Source organism: Orycteropus afer, unplaced genomic scaffold, assembly GCF_000298275.1.
Source record: "Orycteropus afer afer isolate SDZICR_OR568_19922 unplaced genomic scaffold, OryAfe1.0 scaffold00044, whole genome shotgun sequence".
Taxonomy (NCBI): domain Eukaryota; kingdom Metazoa; phylum Chordata; class Mammalia; order Tubulidentata; family Orycteropodidae; genus Orycteropus; species Orycteropus afer.
In genome coordinates, this window is record NW_006921631.1 from 1296588 (window position 1) to 1311821 (window position 15234).

At 41.7% G+C, this 15234-nt stretch overlaps 1 protein-coding gene across 1 annotated transcript in view; it reads right to left on the bottom strand.

Moving 5' to 3' along the window:
• The window catches only part of GORAB (golgin, RAB6 interacting), a 42908-nt gene extending 28185 nt beyond the window's left edge, over positions 1 to 14723 (bottom strand). The window contains exon 1 of the mRNA XM_007937700.1: positions 14588 to 14723. Coding sequence (XP_007935891.1) covers positions 14588 to 14723 — 136 coding nt within the window. The remainder of the gene's footprint in view (positions 1 to 14587) is intronic.
• Positions 14724 to 15234: the final 511 nt, after the last annotated feature.

The following is a 15234-nucleotide window of genomic DNA, read 5'->3' on the forward strand; positions in this document are numbered from 1 at the left end:
CTAATAAAAAAAAAAAAAAAGAATATAAAAAGCTGCACTGAAGTAATTGGCAAAAAACAAGGCTCCAAGAACTGACAGAATACCCATTGAGATGTTTCAACAAACGGATGCTGTGCTGGAGGCACTCACTTGTCTATGCCAAGAAATTTGGAAGACAGATACCTGGCCAACTGACTGGAGAAGATCCATATTTGTACCCATTCCAAATAAAGGTGATCCCACAGAATGTGGAAATTATTGAACAATATCATTAATAGCACATGCAAGTAAAATCATGCTGAAGAAATTCAAAGACGGTTGCAGGAGTACACTGACAGAGAACTTACAGAAATGCAAGCTGGATACAGAAGAGGACATGGCATGAGGGATATCACTGCTGATGTCAGATGGGTCTTGGCTGAAAGCAAAGAATACCAGAAAGATGTTTACTTACGTTTTACTGACTATGCACAAGTGATTGTATGGATCATAACAAATCATGGATAACATTGAGAAGAATGGGAACTGCAGAACACTTAATTGTACTCAAGAGGAACCTGTACATAGATCAGGAGGCTGCTGTTTAAACAGAACAAGGGGATGCTGCATGGTTCAAAGTCAAGGGAGTGTGTCAAGGTTGTATTCTTTCACCATACTTATTCAACTTGTATGCTGAGCAAATAATCCAAGAAGCTGGATTACACAAAGAAGAACCTGGTGTCAGGATTGGAGGAAAACTGATTAACAATCTGTAATAGGCAGATGATACAACTTTGCTTGCTGAAAGTGAGGATGTCTTGAAGCATTTACTAATGAAGACTGAAGACTATGGTCTGCAGTATGGATTACACCTCAACATAAAGAAAATGAAAATCCTCACAGCAGGACCAATAAGCAGGATCACAATAAATGGAGAAAAGACTGAAGTTATCAAAGATTTTATATTCCTGGGTTCCATAATCAACACCAATGAAAGCAGTACTCAAGACATATTGCCTTGAGCAAATCTACTGCAAAAGACCTCTTCAAGTGTTAGAGGGCAAAGATGTCTCTTTGAAGACTAAGGTGCATCTAACCCAAGCCATGGTATTTTCAATCACCTCATATGCATGTGAGAGCTGGACAATGAATAAGGAAGACTGAAGAAGAGTTGATGCTTTTGAGTTGTGGTGTTGGGGAAAAATACTGAAAGTACCATCAACAAATCTGTCCTGGAAGAAGTACAGCCAGAATACTGCTTGGAAGAGAGAATGGCCAGACTGGTCATGTTGTCAGAAAGGATCATTCCCTGGAAGTGGAGGGTCAACGAAAAAAGGGAAAGCCTTCAATGAGATAGACTGACACAGTCACTGCAAAGATGAGCTCAGGTATAGCAAGGATTGTGAGGCTGATGCAGGACTGGGCAGTGTTTTGTTTGTTGTACATACCGTCACTATGAATGAGTTAGAGTGATTTGATGGCACCTAACAACAACAACATAGCAAAAAGTATACAAATGAATAAACACATAGTGTGAGGTCTGCATGGGTCCCCAACTCAAAGCTTCCATGCCTCAGAGGACACATTACCCTCTCATGATTTGCTTTTGTTCAATGAACTGTAAGTAGAAGTGACAAATATCACTTATTGGTGGAAGCATTCAATTGCCAACATTCCATTCTCAATCTTCTTCTCCTGCCATGGTGAACTTTGATATGACTGCACCAAAAGATGGTATGAGGTGACCATTTGGAGCAGAATCACCTGAGAAACCATGCTAGACATTAAGCAAGGGAGAAAAATAAACTTTTTGTTATTTTAAATGATCGTTATTTTAGGAGTATCTGTTACTGAAATTTAATTAACATTAACCTGATTTCATAAATACCACTTCCAAAATTTTTTATATATTTGCTCCTGCCTCTTTATAAGCTATAGGTCCCCATGAGTCAGAATCAACTCGATGACAATGGGGTTCTTTTTTTTTTTAGTTTTCTTCACAAACCTGAATTTTGTGTTTTATTTCCTTGATTTTCTTTATGGTTTTCCTATATCCCTAAAAGAATATAATTAATTTTATACCATTTTGAAACTATATAAGTGGTATTAGACTATATACCACCAGCCAGGAAGCTTTATTCACTATTTATGAAATTTATACACATTAATGCATGTAGCTATAGTTCATATATTTCCACTAGTAATACACTAGTAATATGTTGTTGTTATTTGCCGTCAAGTCAGCCCCAACTCATAGCAACCCCTCCTTGGGTTTCCGAGGCAGTATCACTACGGAAGTAGGATTGCCCAACCTTCCTTCCGAGGAGTGGCTGGTGGGTTTACATATAATAGTAATATAAAATGAGTATGTCACAATTATCTAATCTCTTGTTAATGGAACCTTGGCCATTTCTACCTATTTAATATTATTAAAAAACACTGTTAAGAACATTCTTTGTCACTTTTCACAATGTGCATATGAGTTTCTCTAGAGACTGTTGGCCTTGTTTTTGCTGACAACTCTCTTTTTGGATTATTTAATTGTATTTTTAAGGTCACAGACAGTTAGAAGGGGTCTTAAATATTAAAGATCTAACTGTTCTTGTTTTACAAATGAGAAATTAAAAGCAAAAAGATTTAAAAGCAGGGCTGGGAGGTCTATATGCCAATCACTGTATTTGGCTATGGGTATATAAAAACAGTTAAGATATCTTTCTACCCTCAACATAATCATCCATTAGTGAATTGGTAACCAGATGCTAAAGTCTCTCTACCAAACCATGGGCTTTGAAACTCAGAACCCTGTCATCCTCTTTACGCCAAATTGCAGGGATATTTTGAAATATGTTGCTGTTGTTAGGTTCTGCACAGTCAGTTACAACTCATAGCATTATGTACAACAGAACAAAACACTGCCTGGTTCTGCACAATCCTCAGAATTCTTGCCATGTTTAAGCCCATTGTTGCAGCCACTGTGTCAGTTCATCTCATTGAGGGTCTTCCTTTTTTTCATTAACTCTGCTTGAATAATTTCTTTTAGAAGGATCAGCACAAGGTTGGTCCCTAATGAGACAGAGGTTAAAGATATCCCAAATGTCCAACTTTTTGAAACTGCTATACCACTCCGTTGTCTCTAATAACATCAACTCCTCCCACCCCCTCAGTACTCTCCCTCTAATCTTAAAAACCAAACTCATTGTCGTGGAGTCGGATCTGACTCCTATGACCCCTCCTTGGGTTTCTGAGGTGGTATCACTATGGAAGTAGATTGCCCAACCTTCCTTCCGAGGAGTGGCTGCTGGGTTTGAATCGTCAGTCTTCTGGTTAGCAGTCAAATGCCTTAGGCACTATGCCAACAAAGCTCCCCTCTCCTATCTTAGGGTTTTGTATTTCACTGTAATACAGAACTCACACACTGGCAAGGAAATGGCTCACACAATGGTGGAGGCTGGCAGTCTGGCAAGCCCCAAATCCAAGGGTCAGGCTTACATCTGGATGATGATTCTCACTCAAGTGGTTGCAGGGGCTGATGAACCCAAACCAGCAGGTCAGTAAACTGGCCCTTTTATCAAATCCAGGGTTGAGATGATGACGAACCAAACACAGGATCGGGAACAAGAGAGAGCAAACTTGACCTGAACATTCACATATATACCCTCAAGGGAACTAAGGGCCGTCGAGACACCCACTCCAGCAAGGTGGGACTCAAGATGTATCCTATCCTAAACAGGCATGTTGTTGTTGTTGTTACATGCTGTCAAGTCAGCCTCTATTCATAGCGACCCCTCCTTGGGTTTCTGAGGCAGTATCACTACAGAAGTAGGATTGCCCCACCTTCCTTCCAAGAAGTGGCTGGTGGGTTTGCACAGCCAGAAACAGGCATAGAGGCTAGGATTTATAATACATCACAAAATGGTGGACTATGGCTAGAAAGGTCATACTAAGCAGTTCCCTACACTGTAGGCCACTGGTTGGCTCTTCTACCTACTGGCCCTTTCATACTTGAAGGACTAACTTGTTCCTCCCAATCATTTTATCAGTCCCAAAGTCTTTAACAATTAGGCCCTTTCATGGGTAAAGGTGCTAAGAGTGAGGTGACTCAGGTACCAGCCATTCAGGTCTGCGGAAAGTGTGCATCTGATCTGGTCAGGCACTCCAAAAGTTTGTTTCACTTTTACCCTTTCTGGCCTCTGATAAAATTTGAGAGATTACTCCCTTTTTTTAGGTATTAGCATAATGTTAGATTTCCCCTGCTGCATAATCCATTTATCCATTCCTTTACCTTTAGCCATTATGTTTCCTTCCTTCCATTTATCATTTATTTGTACCAAAACTTTCCCACTTTGGGAAGGCACATCAGGTTCAGCTGCTGTGTAAGCCCAGACTGCTGGTACCAAGACCAACCTAGTAAATGCTGCTCCCTTAGTCCACTCCCATACATGTGGGGTAGGGTTACATATGTGTAACACTAGTGGGCTATCCTGACCACATGGCAACACAGCAGTATTCACCGTCAGCCCCAATTATGCCCGATGGGAGGAAGGTACAATCCATCCCATAAGGCCCTTGGGAATTCTAGGCTAAAGGTTCAGGGATATAATTATACTCTCTTGCTTAGGGATCACTCCTGCCTTTGGTACTTGCAGCTGCATCCCACGTCCTGGGACCATAGCTTCCACCAGGAAAAAAAAAGCAATTTCAGGTGATGTGGGGAAAAACTGCACAGCAGTACCAGTGTCCTCCCCAAACCCCTCTTCCTAGATCCCCTAGAGAAACATACAAATCCGTCCAATGGTGATAATCCCTTCACCCTCCTCATGCCCCCCGCACAGCACTCACTACTTCTCCTGGGTTTGATAATTTGTTGCAATGGCCACAGAGAACTCACAGACAATACTCACCATTATAGGGTTTATTAGGGAAGTAACAGGTTACAATTCAGGTTTAGGAATGCACTCAGGATACAATTCTTCCATCAGGACAGCATCCCCTTGGCCATGTCCTCAGGCACACCTCCCTTTGACCCTTCGCCTCTTATCCTGGCCTCTGCTCTGCCCTGGCAAGTGTCACAAAGCTCTTTAATCTCTACTGGTAAGTGCACCCAGATGCATCCCACTCTGTCAGTAAGTCTCCTGCCCCAAAGCACTCAGCTTTCTTGTTCTGTGGGCTGGCAAGCCCACCACTCTGTCTCACGCCTCTTGCTTCCACTGCTGTTGTCTCTGTGCCAAGGAGCTCCAGTGTAGGAATCTCGGATCCAAGCATGCACTTCACTCCACTTCTAGCTCTTTATTTATTTATTTATTTTTAAATGTTATTGTGCTTTGGGTGCAAATTTACAAAGCAAATTTGTTTTACATTCAACAGTTCCTGCACATTTGATTATACAACCTAATTACCATCCCCGACCGCAACAAACTCTCCTCCCCTCCCATCCCTGTAACTAACCCCTCCCTGTGCCCTTCTTAACCATGCATTTCTGTTTGTCTGGCTTTCCCTTTATGTGGATGCTGCCCCCTGGTGTCTCATGGCAGATTGCTCTAAGGAGTGCATCTTCATAGAGTACGTGAGTGTATCACCCTGGGGTAGGTGTTCTGCATGTAGGTCTTTCTACTGTTGGGCTGAGAGCCAAGCCATAGGTGTGAGTCCATTTCTAGGCCCGAAGAATAACCCAGGGCCATATTCTCAGAGGTTCCACCAGACTCTATCCAACCAGTAATTCTGGCCATTTTTGTGTTTTTGAATTCTGCTTCACATTTTTCCTCCCACTCTACCCAGGATCTCCAGTTATGACCCCTCTCTGAGTAGTTCACATTGGTAGTCGGGCACTATCTAGTTCTTCTGGTCTCGGGGTCATGAAGGCTGAGTTCCTCATGGTCCATCTTATCCTTGGACTAATTGTTTCCAGATACCTTCGATTTTCTTCACTCTTCTTTGATTCAGAGCAGAGGAGACAAATAGCTGCACCTTAGATGGCTACTCAAAAGCTTTTAAAACCCCAGTCACTACTCACCAAAGTAGGTTGCAGAACACAATTTTGACATACTATGTTGTGCCAATTGAGCATGATATCTCTGAGACTACAGTTTCGAGTTGGCAGGCCCAGTGATTCTCTCTCTCAAGGTGTTTGGTTGTCTCTGAGAATTTACTCCAACTCTGCCTTCTGTTGCTTCTGTAATATATGTGACTAATTTTGTAGCACAAGTGCATATGTAAGATTACCTTCAGCCAAATCTATCCTTGGTCTAGGATATACTCCTGTTCGCCTACCCCCACCTGATCTTCTCACTTGTCTATGCATTTATCCGCAGGCTGGTGTTTGGTGTTAGTGGTAATGAAGTATTGTGCATGTACTATTATTGGCCTCTGTTGTCTGTATTTTATGTGAGCACTTCAGTGTCCTTCCTTTCCCCAGCGTCATCGTGCTGGTCACAGGCTCTTTCCATACAGTCCTTCCTCTACCCAAATCAACATGTGACCCCCAACTAATCTGAAATTTTCCCTCCACTTCCCTCCCATCCCTGGTAACCAACAAGGTGAATTTCCTTCCCTAAGTAAACCTTTCCTTGGCTTTTTACAATAATGGGATCACATCATATTTGTCCTGCAATTGACTTATTTCACTCAGCATAATGTCCTCCAAATTCATCCATGTTATGAGATGATTCATTTTTTTCTTCATTATTCTTTAATATTACATAGTACTCCATTGTGTGAATGTACCATAGTTTGGCTATCCATTCATCTGTTAATGGGCATTTAGGTTGTTTTCATCTCTTTGTTATAGTGAATTGTGCTTTGATGAACATGGGTGTGCATACATGTCTGTTTGTGTCCTCTCACCTCTTTAGGATATATTCCTAGTAATAGAATTGCTTTTACAATTGCAAATCTGTCCTGGAAGAAGTACAGCCAGAATGCTCTTTGGAAGCAAGAATGGCCAGACATCATCTTACCTACTTTGGTCATGTTGTAAGAAGGGACCATTGCCTGGAGAAGGATAGATATCAAGTGTGGTAAAGTGGAAGGTCAACGAAAAAGTGGAAGGTCCTCAACAAGATGGATTGACACAGTGGCTACAATGATGGGCTTAAGTATAGCAAGGATCATGGGGGTGGCACAGGACTAGGCAATGTTTCATTCTGCTGTACATAGGGATCACTATGAGCCGTAGACAACTCGATGGCACCTAACAACAACAGAATTGCTGGATCAAATAGTATTTCTATTTTCAGTTTTTTAAGGAAATGCCTTATCATTTTCCATAATGGTTGTACCATTTTGCAGTCTGACAAGCAGTGTATGAGAGTTCCAATCTTTCTGCATTTGTTATTTTCTGTCTTGTTGAACTTTGCTATTATTGCTGTTTTGATTTGCACCTCTCTAATGGCTAATGAGGAAGGTTGGGCAATCCTACTTCCATAGTGATACTGCCTCGGAAACCCAAGGAGGGGTCGCTATGAGTCGGGGCCGACTCGATGGCACCTAACAACAACAAATGGCTAATGATTGTGAGCATTTCCTCTTGCATTTGTTGGCTGTCAGTAGATCTCCTTTAGTGAAGTGTTTGTTCATTTCCCTTGCCCATTTTTGAACTGCGTTGTCTTTCTGGTATTGAGGTATTGAGGTATTGAGGTATTGAAGTTTTCTATAAATTTTGAAGACAAATCCTTTGTCAGATATGTCACAGCCAAATATTTTTTCCCAATCTGTAGGTTCTCCTTTTACCCGTTTGGAGAAGTCTTTTGATGCACATAAGAATTTAATTTTTTAAAAGGTCCCAGTCATCTAGCTTCTCTTCCACTGCCTGTGCATTTTGAGTTTTGCTTGATAGTCTATTTATGCTGTAGATCAGGGCCCCTAGATTTGCTCCTATTTTATCTTTGATGAGCTTTATAGTTTTGGATTTTACATTTAAGTATTTGATCCAACTTGAGTTCATTTTTGTGGATGGGGTGAAGTATGGGTCTTGTTTCATTTTTCCGCAAGTGGATATCCAATTTTGGCAGCATAATTTGTTAAAAGAGGCTATCTCTCCCCCATTTAATAGGTTTTGATCCTTTGTCAAAGATCAGCTGTCCATAGATGGATCAGTCTATTTTTGGGTTTTCAATTCTGTTCCATTGGTCTGTCTATCACTGTACCAATACCACAGTTTTCACTACTGTGGCTGAATAATAGGTTTTGAAATCCAGAAGTATGAGACCTCCTACTTTGTTTTTCTTCTCCAGCAGTGCTTTGCTTACCTGTGGTCTCTTTCCTTTCTGTATGAAATTAGTGATTGGTTTTTCCATGTCCTCAAAAAATGCTGATGGAATCTGGATCAGGGTTGCATCGAATGTGTAGATTGCTTTGAGTAATATTGACATTTTCAGAATATTCAATCTTTGTATCCATGAACTAGGCATGTTCTTCCATTTATGTAGATCCTCTGTGGTTTCTTGTAGTAGTGTTTTATAGTTTTCTATGTATAGATATTTTGTATCTCTGGTAAGATTTATTCCTAAATACTTTATCTTTTTGGTATCCAGTTCTTTGTTTTTGGTGGCAGTGAAATCTCCACCCTTCTGCTTCTAGAAGTGCTCATTTTTAAGCCTAGCGTGATGAAAAGAACTGACTAATCCCCACATTAGGGTTCCATGTACCTTATTTCCATGGTCCCAACCTCAGAAGGGTGCCATGTACCCTATTTACATTACTAACAAGCTATCCAATGCCCTTGGTGGGCCACAAGCACCTTACATTTGCATAGTTCCACACAGTAATCCGGGGAAGTCACAAAGACCATGGCTCGAAGAGTCATACCAAGTAATTCAATGTACCACAGGCCACTTCCTGGCTTTTCTAGTCATTGTACCTTTCATACTTCAAAGATTAACATGCCCTTTACAATCAATTTAAGTACAAGCACACCCATGAAAGCATAAAGCCAGCCACTTAGTGCCTTTATCTCCCCCCATTTTAGATAGCCAATTTGTAAAGTGCCCATCCCTATCAAACCAGCACTCTGAAGAAATAAACATGTTCTCTTCTCTGAAGAATCTTCTGTTCTGCTTGGAATTTGAAGTATCTGCATCCATAAGCAAAATCCAGCCCAGAGCAAGCCATCAAATTATAGCAATTTACATCAGTGTGAAACATCTTTCTCTTCATTTGGTTGGGTTCTGGTCAGCTAAGGCCTAGACGTCCAAGCTAGGTCATGGGTACCAGCTGCAAGCCTGGGAATTCACACTCCTCCCTTGACTTCAGACCAGTCAGCCTCTTCTCTCTCTCATCCTTAGCCCCCATAGTTCAATGCCTGTAGGCTCAGGAGTCCACACAACTCCCTGCACTTCAGACAAGCCAGCCCTTCCCCTCATCCCTTGCCTCCCTGGGCTAGGTTAAAAGGTGTCAAACTCGCCAGTTTCTTCATTGGTTGTTGTTGTTGTTATGTGCCGTCGAGTCGGACCTGACTTATAGCGACCCCTCCTTGGGTTTCCAAGGCAGTATCACTACGGAAGTAGATTACTCAACCTTCCTTCCGAGGAGTGGCTGGTGGGTTTGAACCACCAGCCTTCTGGATAGCAGTCAAGTGCTTTAGGTACTATGCTACCAAAGCTCACCTCCCTAATTGCCACTCATCAACTGGACCAGGTGGTCACAAGCAAGCAGCATACTACCTGCTACTTGCCAGCTCCATTTAACTTCTAGTCCTGGAAAGGGTTTTTCTTCATGGGCCTGGACTTTCCTGTCTCAATGCAACCAAAGACAAACCACTGCCTTCAAATGAAAATCATCTGTTCTTTCAGCAATTCTGGGTGAGTCTCCCTATCTTTTCAAATGCAAATTTTCTGACTATGAATGTTCTGGGTGGGGCTCAGGTTTTCTACCTAAAACCCCAATATTCTACTACTGCTTGATACCAAAAGCCTGTTTCTTCTGGGCAAATTCTACTTCTCCTTTTCAGTCTAGTATTGGCTGAAGGGGTACTTACATGCTCTCTTTTATATACACTCAATGTTCATTTCCATCATACAGCTAGATAAGAGAACATTCAATGCCCACAGTATATTAAGATAAACATATAACCCAAAACACATAATCCTCTTTCAAACATTCCATTTTCATCTTTCCTTCACCTTGACTATTTTCCCATTCTTATACATAGAGCCTTGGGGCTGTGGCTGGGTGTAACCAAAAACCCTAGCCTCCTTATCAGTCATCTCCTTTAATCTGCCTGGCTCTTTCCCCAGGCCTTTCATCCCTCAGCTGCATCAAAGATCTCTTATATTTCTTTTCACCATTACAGGCAAAAACCCAAGTAACCATCTAAGAATCAAAAGTTGCACTCCCCAGGTCCCTTCCCTCCTTCTTTTACTAAGTGCCATACTTTGACGAGTCTGGAGCCACTGCAACAAATCCTGCTCCTTGAGAACAACTGCAAAAAGGGATCTCCTCTAACTTCATGAGTGGGAGACAATCACCATCAGCACCCCAAAACTTATTCCAATGTGGCCAGACATGCTGTTAACTTCCAATCTTTCAGCCATTTCTGACACCAACTGTCCCTCCCACAGCACTAACAACTTTCCTGTTGGGTTCAATAATCCGTTACAATGGCCACACAGAATTCACAGACAATACTCGTGATTATGGGGTTTATTAGGGACCTAACAGGTTACAATTCAGATTCAGGAATGTGTTCAGGATACAATTCTTCCATCAGGAAAGCTTCCCTTCAGCCATGCCCTCAGGTACACCTCTCTTTGGCCCTTGGCCTATCTCTCTGCCAAGGAGGTCCAATGTAGGGATCTTGGGTCCAAGGATGCGCTCCATTCTACCTCCAGCTCTTTACTCTTGATGGCAGTGTGATTCCCCACTTCTGTTTCTAGGAAGGCTCAATTTTAAGCCTAGTGAGATGACAAAACTAACCAATCCCCACATTAGGGTTCCATACACCTTATTTCCTGGTCCACTCCCCACAGGGGTGCCATTTACATTACTAACAAGCTATCCAAGGAACTCTGGTGGCATAGTGGTAAGGCTTTTGGTTGCTAACAAGAATGTCAGCAGTTCAAACCCACCAGCTGCTCCATGGTAGGAGGATGAAGCATTCTACTTCCATACAGATTTACAGCCTTAGAAATCCAATGGTGGTTGTTACAAGTCAGAATCGACTCAATAGCAGTGGGTTAACAAGCTATGCATTCCCCTGGGTGGGCCACAAGCACCTTACATTTGCATAGTTCCACCCAGTAACATGGTGGGAGTCACAAAGACCATGCTAGAAGAACACTACTGAGTAGTTCACTGCACCACACCCTCCACCTTACCAAGCATGATGTCTTTCTCCAGGGACTGGTCCTTCAAAGTACATACGACAAAGTCTCTCCATTCTCCCTTCTAAGCAGCATTCTAGCTGTACTTTTTCCAAAACAGATTTGTTTGTTCTTTTGGCTGTCCATAGCATATTTAATATCCTTCTCCTACACCATAATTCAAATGCATCAATTCTTCTTCAGTCTTCCTTATTCACTGTCCAGCTTTCACATGTATAGGAGCTAACAGAAAATACCATGGTTTGAGTAAGACACACCTTAGTCCTCAAAGTTACATCTTTCCTTTTTAACATTTTAAAGAGGTCTTTAGCAGCAGATTTACCAAATGCAATATGCTATTTGATTTCTTGACTGTTGTACCCATGGGCTTTGACTGTGGATCCACGTAAAATGAAATCCTTGACAATGTCAATCTTTTCTCCAATTATCATGATGTTGCTCATTGGTCCAGCTGTGAGGATTTCTGTTTTCTTCATACTGGGTGTAATCCACACTGAAAGCTGTAGTCTTTGATCTTTGTCAGTAAGTGCTTTAAGTTTTCTTTCCTTTTAGCAAACAAGGTTGTATCATCTACATATTGCAGGTTGTTAATGAGTCTTCTTTCAATCTTGATGCCATGTTCTTCATATAGTCCATCTTCTTGGATTATTTCCTCAGTACATACATAGATTGAATAAGTACAGTAAAAGGGTACAAACTAACACACACTTTTCCTGACTTTAAACCACACAGCATTTCCTTGTTCTGTTCAAAAGACTGCCTCTTGGTCTGTGTACAGGTTCTATATGAGCACAATTAAGTATTCTGGAATTCCCATCCTTTGAAATATTATCCATAATTTGTTATGCTCCACACAGTTGAAAGTTTTTGGATAGTCAATAAAACACAGGTAAACATCTCTCTGGTATTCTCTGCTTTCAGCCAAGATCCATCTGCCATCAGCAATGATACCCCTACTTTAAAATATAGTTCTACATGTCAATATATTGTTTATTTTAGGCTTCCATATTAAGTTTTCCTCCCACTGGTAAACTCAGTCCACTAACATAACCTTTGTGAAATCCTCCCAAACTCCCCCAGACCTGAGCACAGTGAGGTTCCTCCCAGTTCTGCAGCAAGTTCTTGAACAACATCTACTAACACATTATTTTATGGTTGTTGAGCTCTATAAAGGGAGGGATGCTGCCTTGTTCATCTTTGTATCCCTAATCAGAGGTGGTAAACTGGAACTTGGGGCCAGATCAGAGACAGGGTACCTGGCATTCCATACAACTAAATAAGTGAATGGATGTTGAAAACACACAGCAAAAAAATTTTGAGCACATCAAACTAAAGAGAGTCAATTAATCACACAATGTAGTATAATCTTTATACTAACTTTGACCAACCAGTTGAAATTTCCTCAATCTATATGATCTAAACTGGCTCTCTATCACTAATTTACTTTCTTTTCCACTTGTCAGGCTTAGATCATTCTCCTATCTATGCTAAAACAAAACAAAACAGATAAACAAAAAAAGCAGGCCTACCTGAGCATCATCCAATTTTCTCACAAATTCTAATAAAAAGCATGGCAGGGTTTATTTAATCTTCTCCCAAAGTAAAATCTATCAGAGCTCCTAGTCCAAGGAAGAAACAATATTACAGATAACTTTCCTCATTCAAAAGGACAGCCATCACTCTTATTAACATGATCATAAACAAATTAATACTCATTACAAAGAAACTCTTTACATGAAATAAAGTAAAGGTCTAGAATGTAAACTGTGTCCTGATCTTAATTTGTTTAGATAAATAAGCTAAACAAAGAAAATTCTTTCTGTGCATATTTAAATTGTGTCAAAGAAAGATATTTTAAGAAAGAACTGAAAATAAGTTACGGTACCAAGCATGGTGTAAACTGCTCCCAGAAGTGGTGTGCACCCCCAGGATCACTATGCTGATCTTCATGAAATTTCCCACATATGGTAAACCATAATTGTATCACTGAGCGTTTACCAACCAAACTCAACCAAACTCACTGCCGTGGAGACGGATCCAACTCATAGCGACCCCTTCTTGGGTTTCCAAAGGGGTATCACTATAGAAGTAGATTGCCCAACCTTCCTCCCGAGGAGTGGCTGGTGGGTTTGAACTGCCAGCCTTCTGGTTAGCAGTCAAATGCCTTAAGAACTACACCACCAGAGCTCCCCCTGTGCGCCCCCTCCCCTTTATAATCACTGAGTGGGTTTAAGCTATTTTGTTTTCTTTTGATGAAGGAATTAAGTTTGCTCAATTAATACGTACCAAGTATTACCAAGTGCGTACCAGGTATTAATTAAGCAAACTTAATTCCTTTATCAAAAGAAAACAAAATAGCTTAAACCCACTCAGTGATCATAAAGGGGAGGGGAGCGCACAAAATCTTAACTTACCCCAAAGTTAGTGTGTATATATAGATAGATAGATGGATAGATAGATAGATAGATAGATATAGATAAACCAAAAAAACCAAATTCACTGCCATGAAGTCAATTCCCACTCACAGCGACCTCCACTGGGTTCCCAAGACTGTTAATCTTTACGGAAGTAGACCGCCTGGTCTTTCTTTCACCGAGTACTTGGTGGGTTCGAACTACCAACCTTTTGGTTAACAGCCAAATGCCTTAACCACTACATCACCAGAGCTCCTTAACAGACACACAGATGTATATACACACATACACACACTCTTTCACATCTAACCCCTCAAAGGCCCTTTAGGTTTGCTGAGTCTTAAGAGTTGGAAAGAAATGCAAGAATCATTTGGCAACTGGAAGTGAATGTAGTAATTCAGGTGTTTTATGAAAAGTATCAAATTTCTGCGTTTATGCAGACTCTGTGCTCCTTTATTTCCCCCCAATCAATACTCGCTTCTCTAAGTTTGTCACAATTCTTCTAATATGGGATTTGCCCCTCCTCTTTCCCTTACCCTAACCCTAACCCTCCCACTACTGATCAGTGCAGCAATGATTCCTAAACAAGACAGACAACCAGGCATTAGGATCACTTCCAATCCCAAATTTCACTCCTTTCACAGAACAAAGTGAAACTCCCAAAATGGATTCCTGAGCCCTCTATCCTAAAGGTAGACCCCAGACCCCTGGACATGTCTCTCCTCCCGTGGCTCTACGTACATCCACCTCTGGAACCACCTCAATTCTGTCACCCTAGGTACACGCCCCCTCCCCCCCAAAGCACCCTCTTCACTGACCCGTTCTTCTCTAAAAGCTTCAGCTCCGCCCCTTCCCCTTAAACAGATCCAAGAATTGGCCTCTGCAGATACGACCTGTTACCTTTAGTCTGCTTTAGTCTCCTTAACTCCTCCTCAGAAAAGCCAGCCCAACCCTGCGCCATCGGTCCTGGATGCCGGTACCTTGTCAGAGCCCAACCACGGATACCCCGACTGCCAACACTACTTCCCAAGCACATCCGGGTTTTTTCCCCCCCAACAGCGGCCCGCCAGCCAATCAGTGTGCTGAGCTCCAGACAAACTGCTCTACAGCAGGATTCCGCTCGGTTAGAGGTTGCCTGTGGCAATGCCGGACAGACTGCCTAAGAAAAGCTTGGCCACGTAGACATTAATGTCCTTTGATCTGGCTCTGCTTTCTCTCTCTTTTTTAAATTCTCGGTGGGTTAATTGCTTCGATTGATAAGGAGGAAATGGCGGTGGAGGTAAATGTGGTGATTAACAGGCAGTTAGAAAGTTGCTACGAGTGGTGGAGGAAAGGAGAGGGCGTAAATTTTGCCTTTTGGGGTCTTCGTAAATTCACTGGGATGGGGTCCTGCAGCTGATGATCGGGAAGGGTTAATTCCCTGGCTTGAAGAAGTTTCCTTCAAAGCCGCGTGTTTGACTGGAAGAGTTATCTGTAATCATTCTTAATACTGGCGGAAAAAGGCGATCAGATTTAGACTTTACATTAAAAAAAAAAATTTAAGAGCG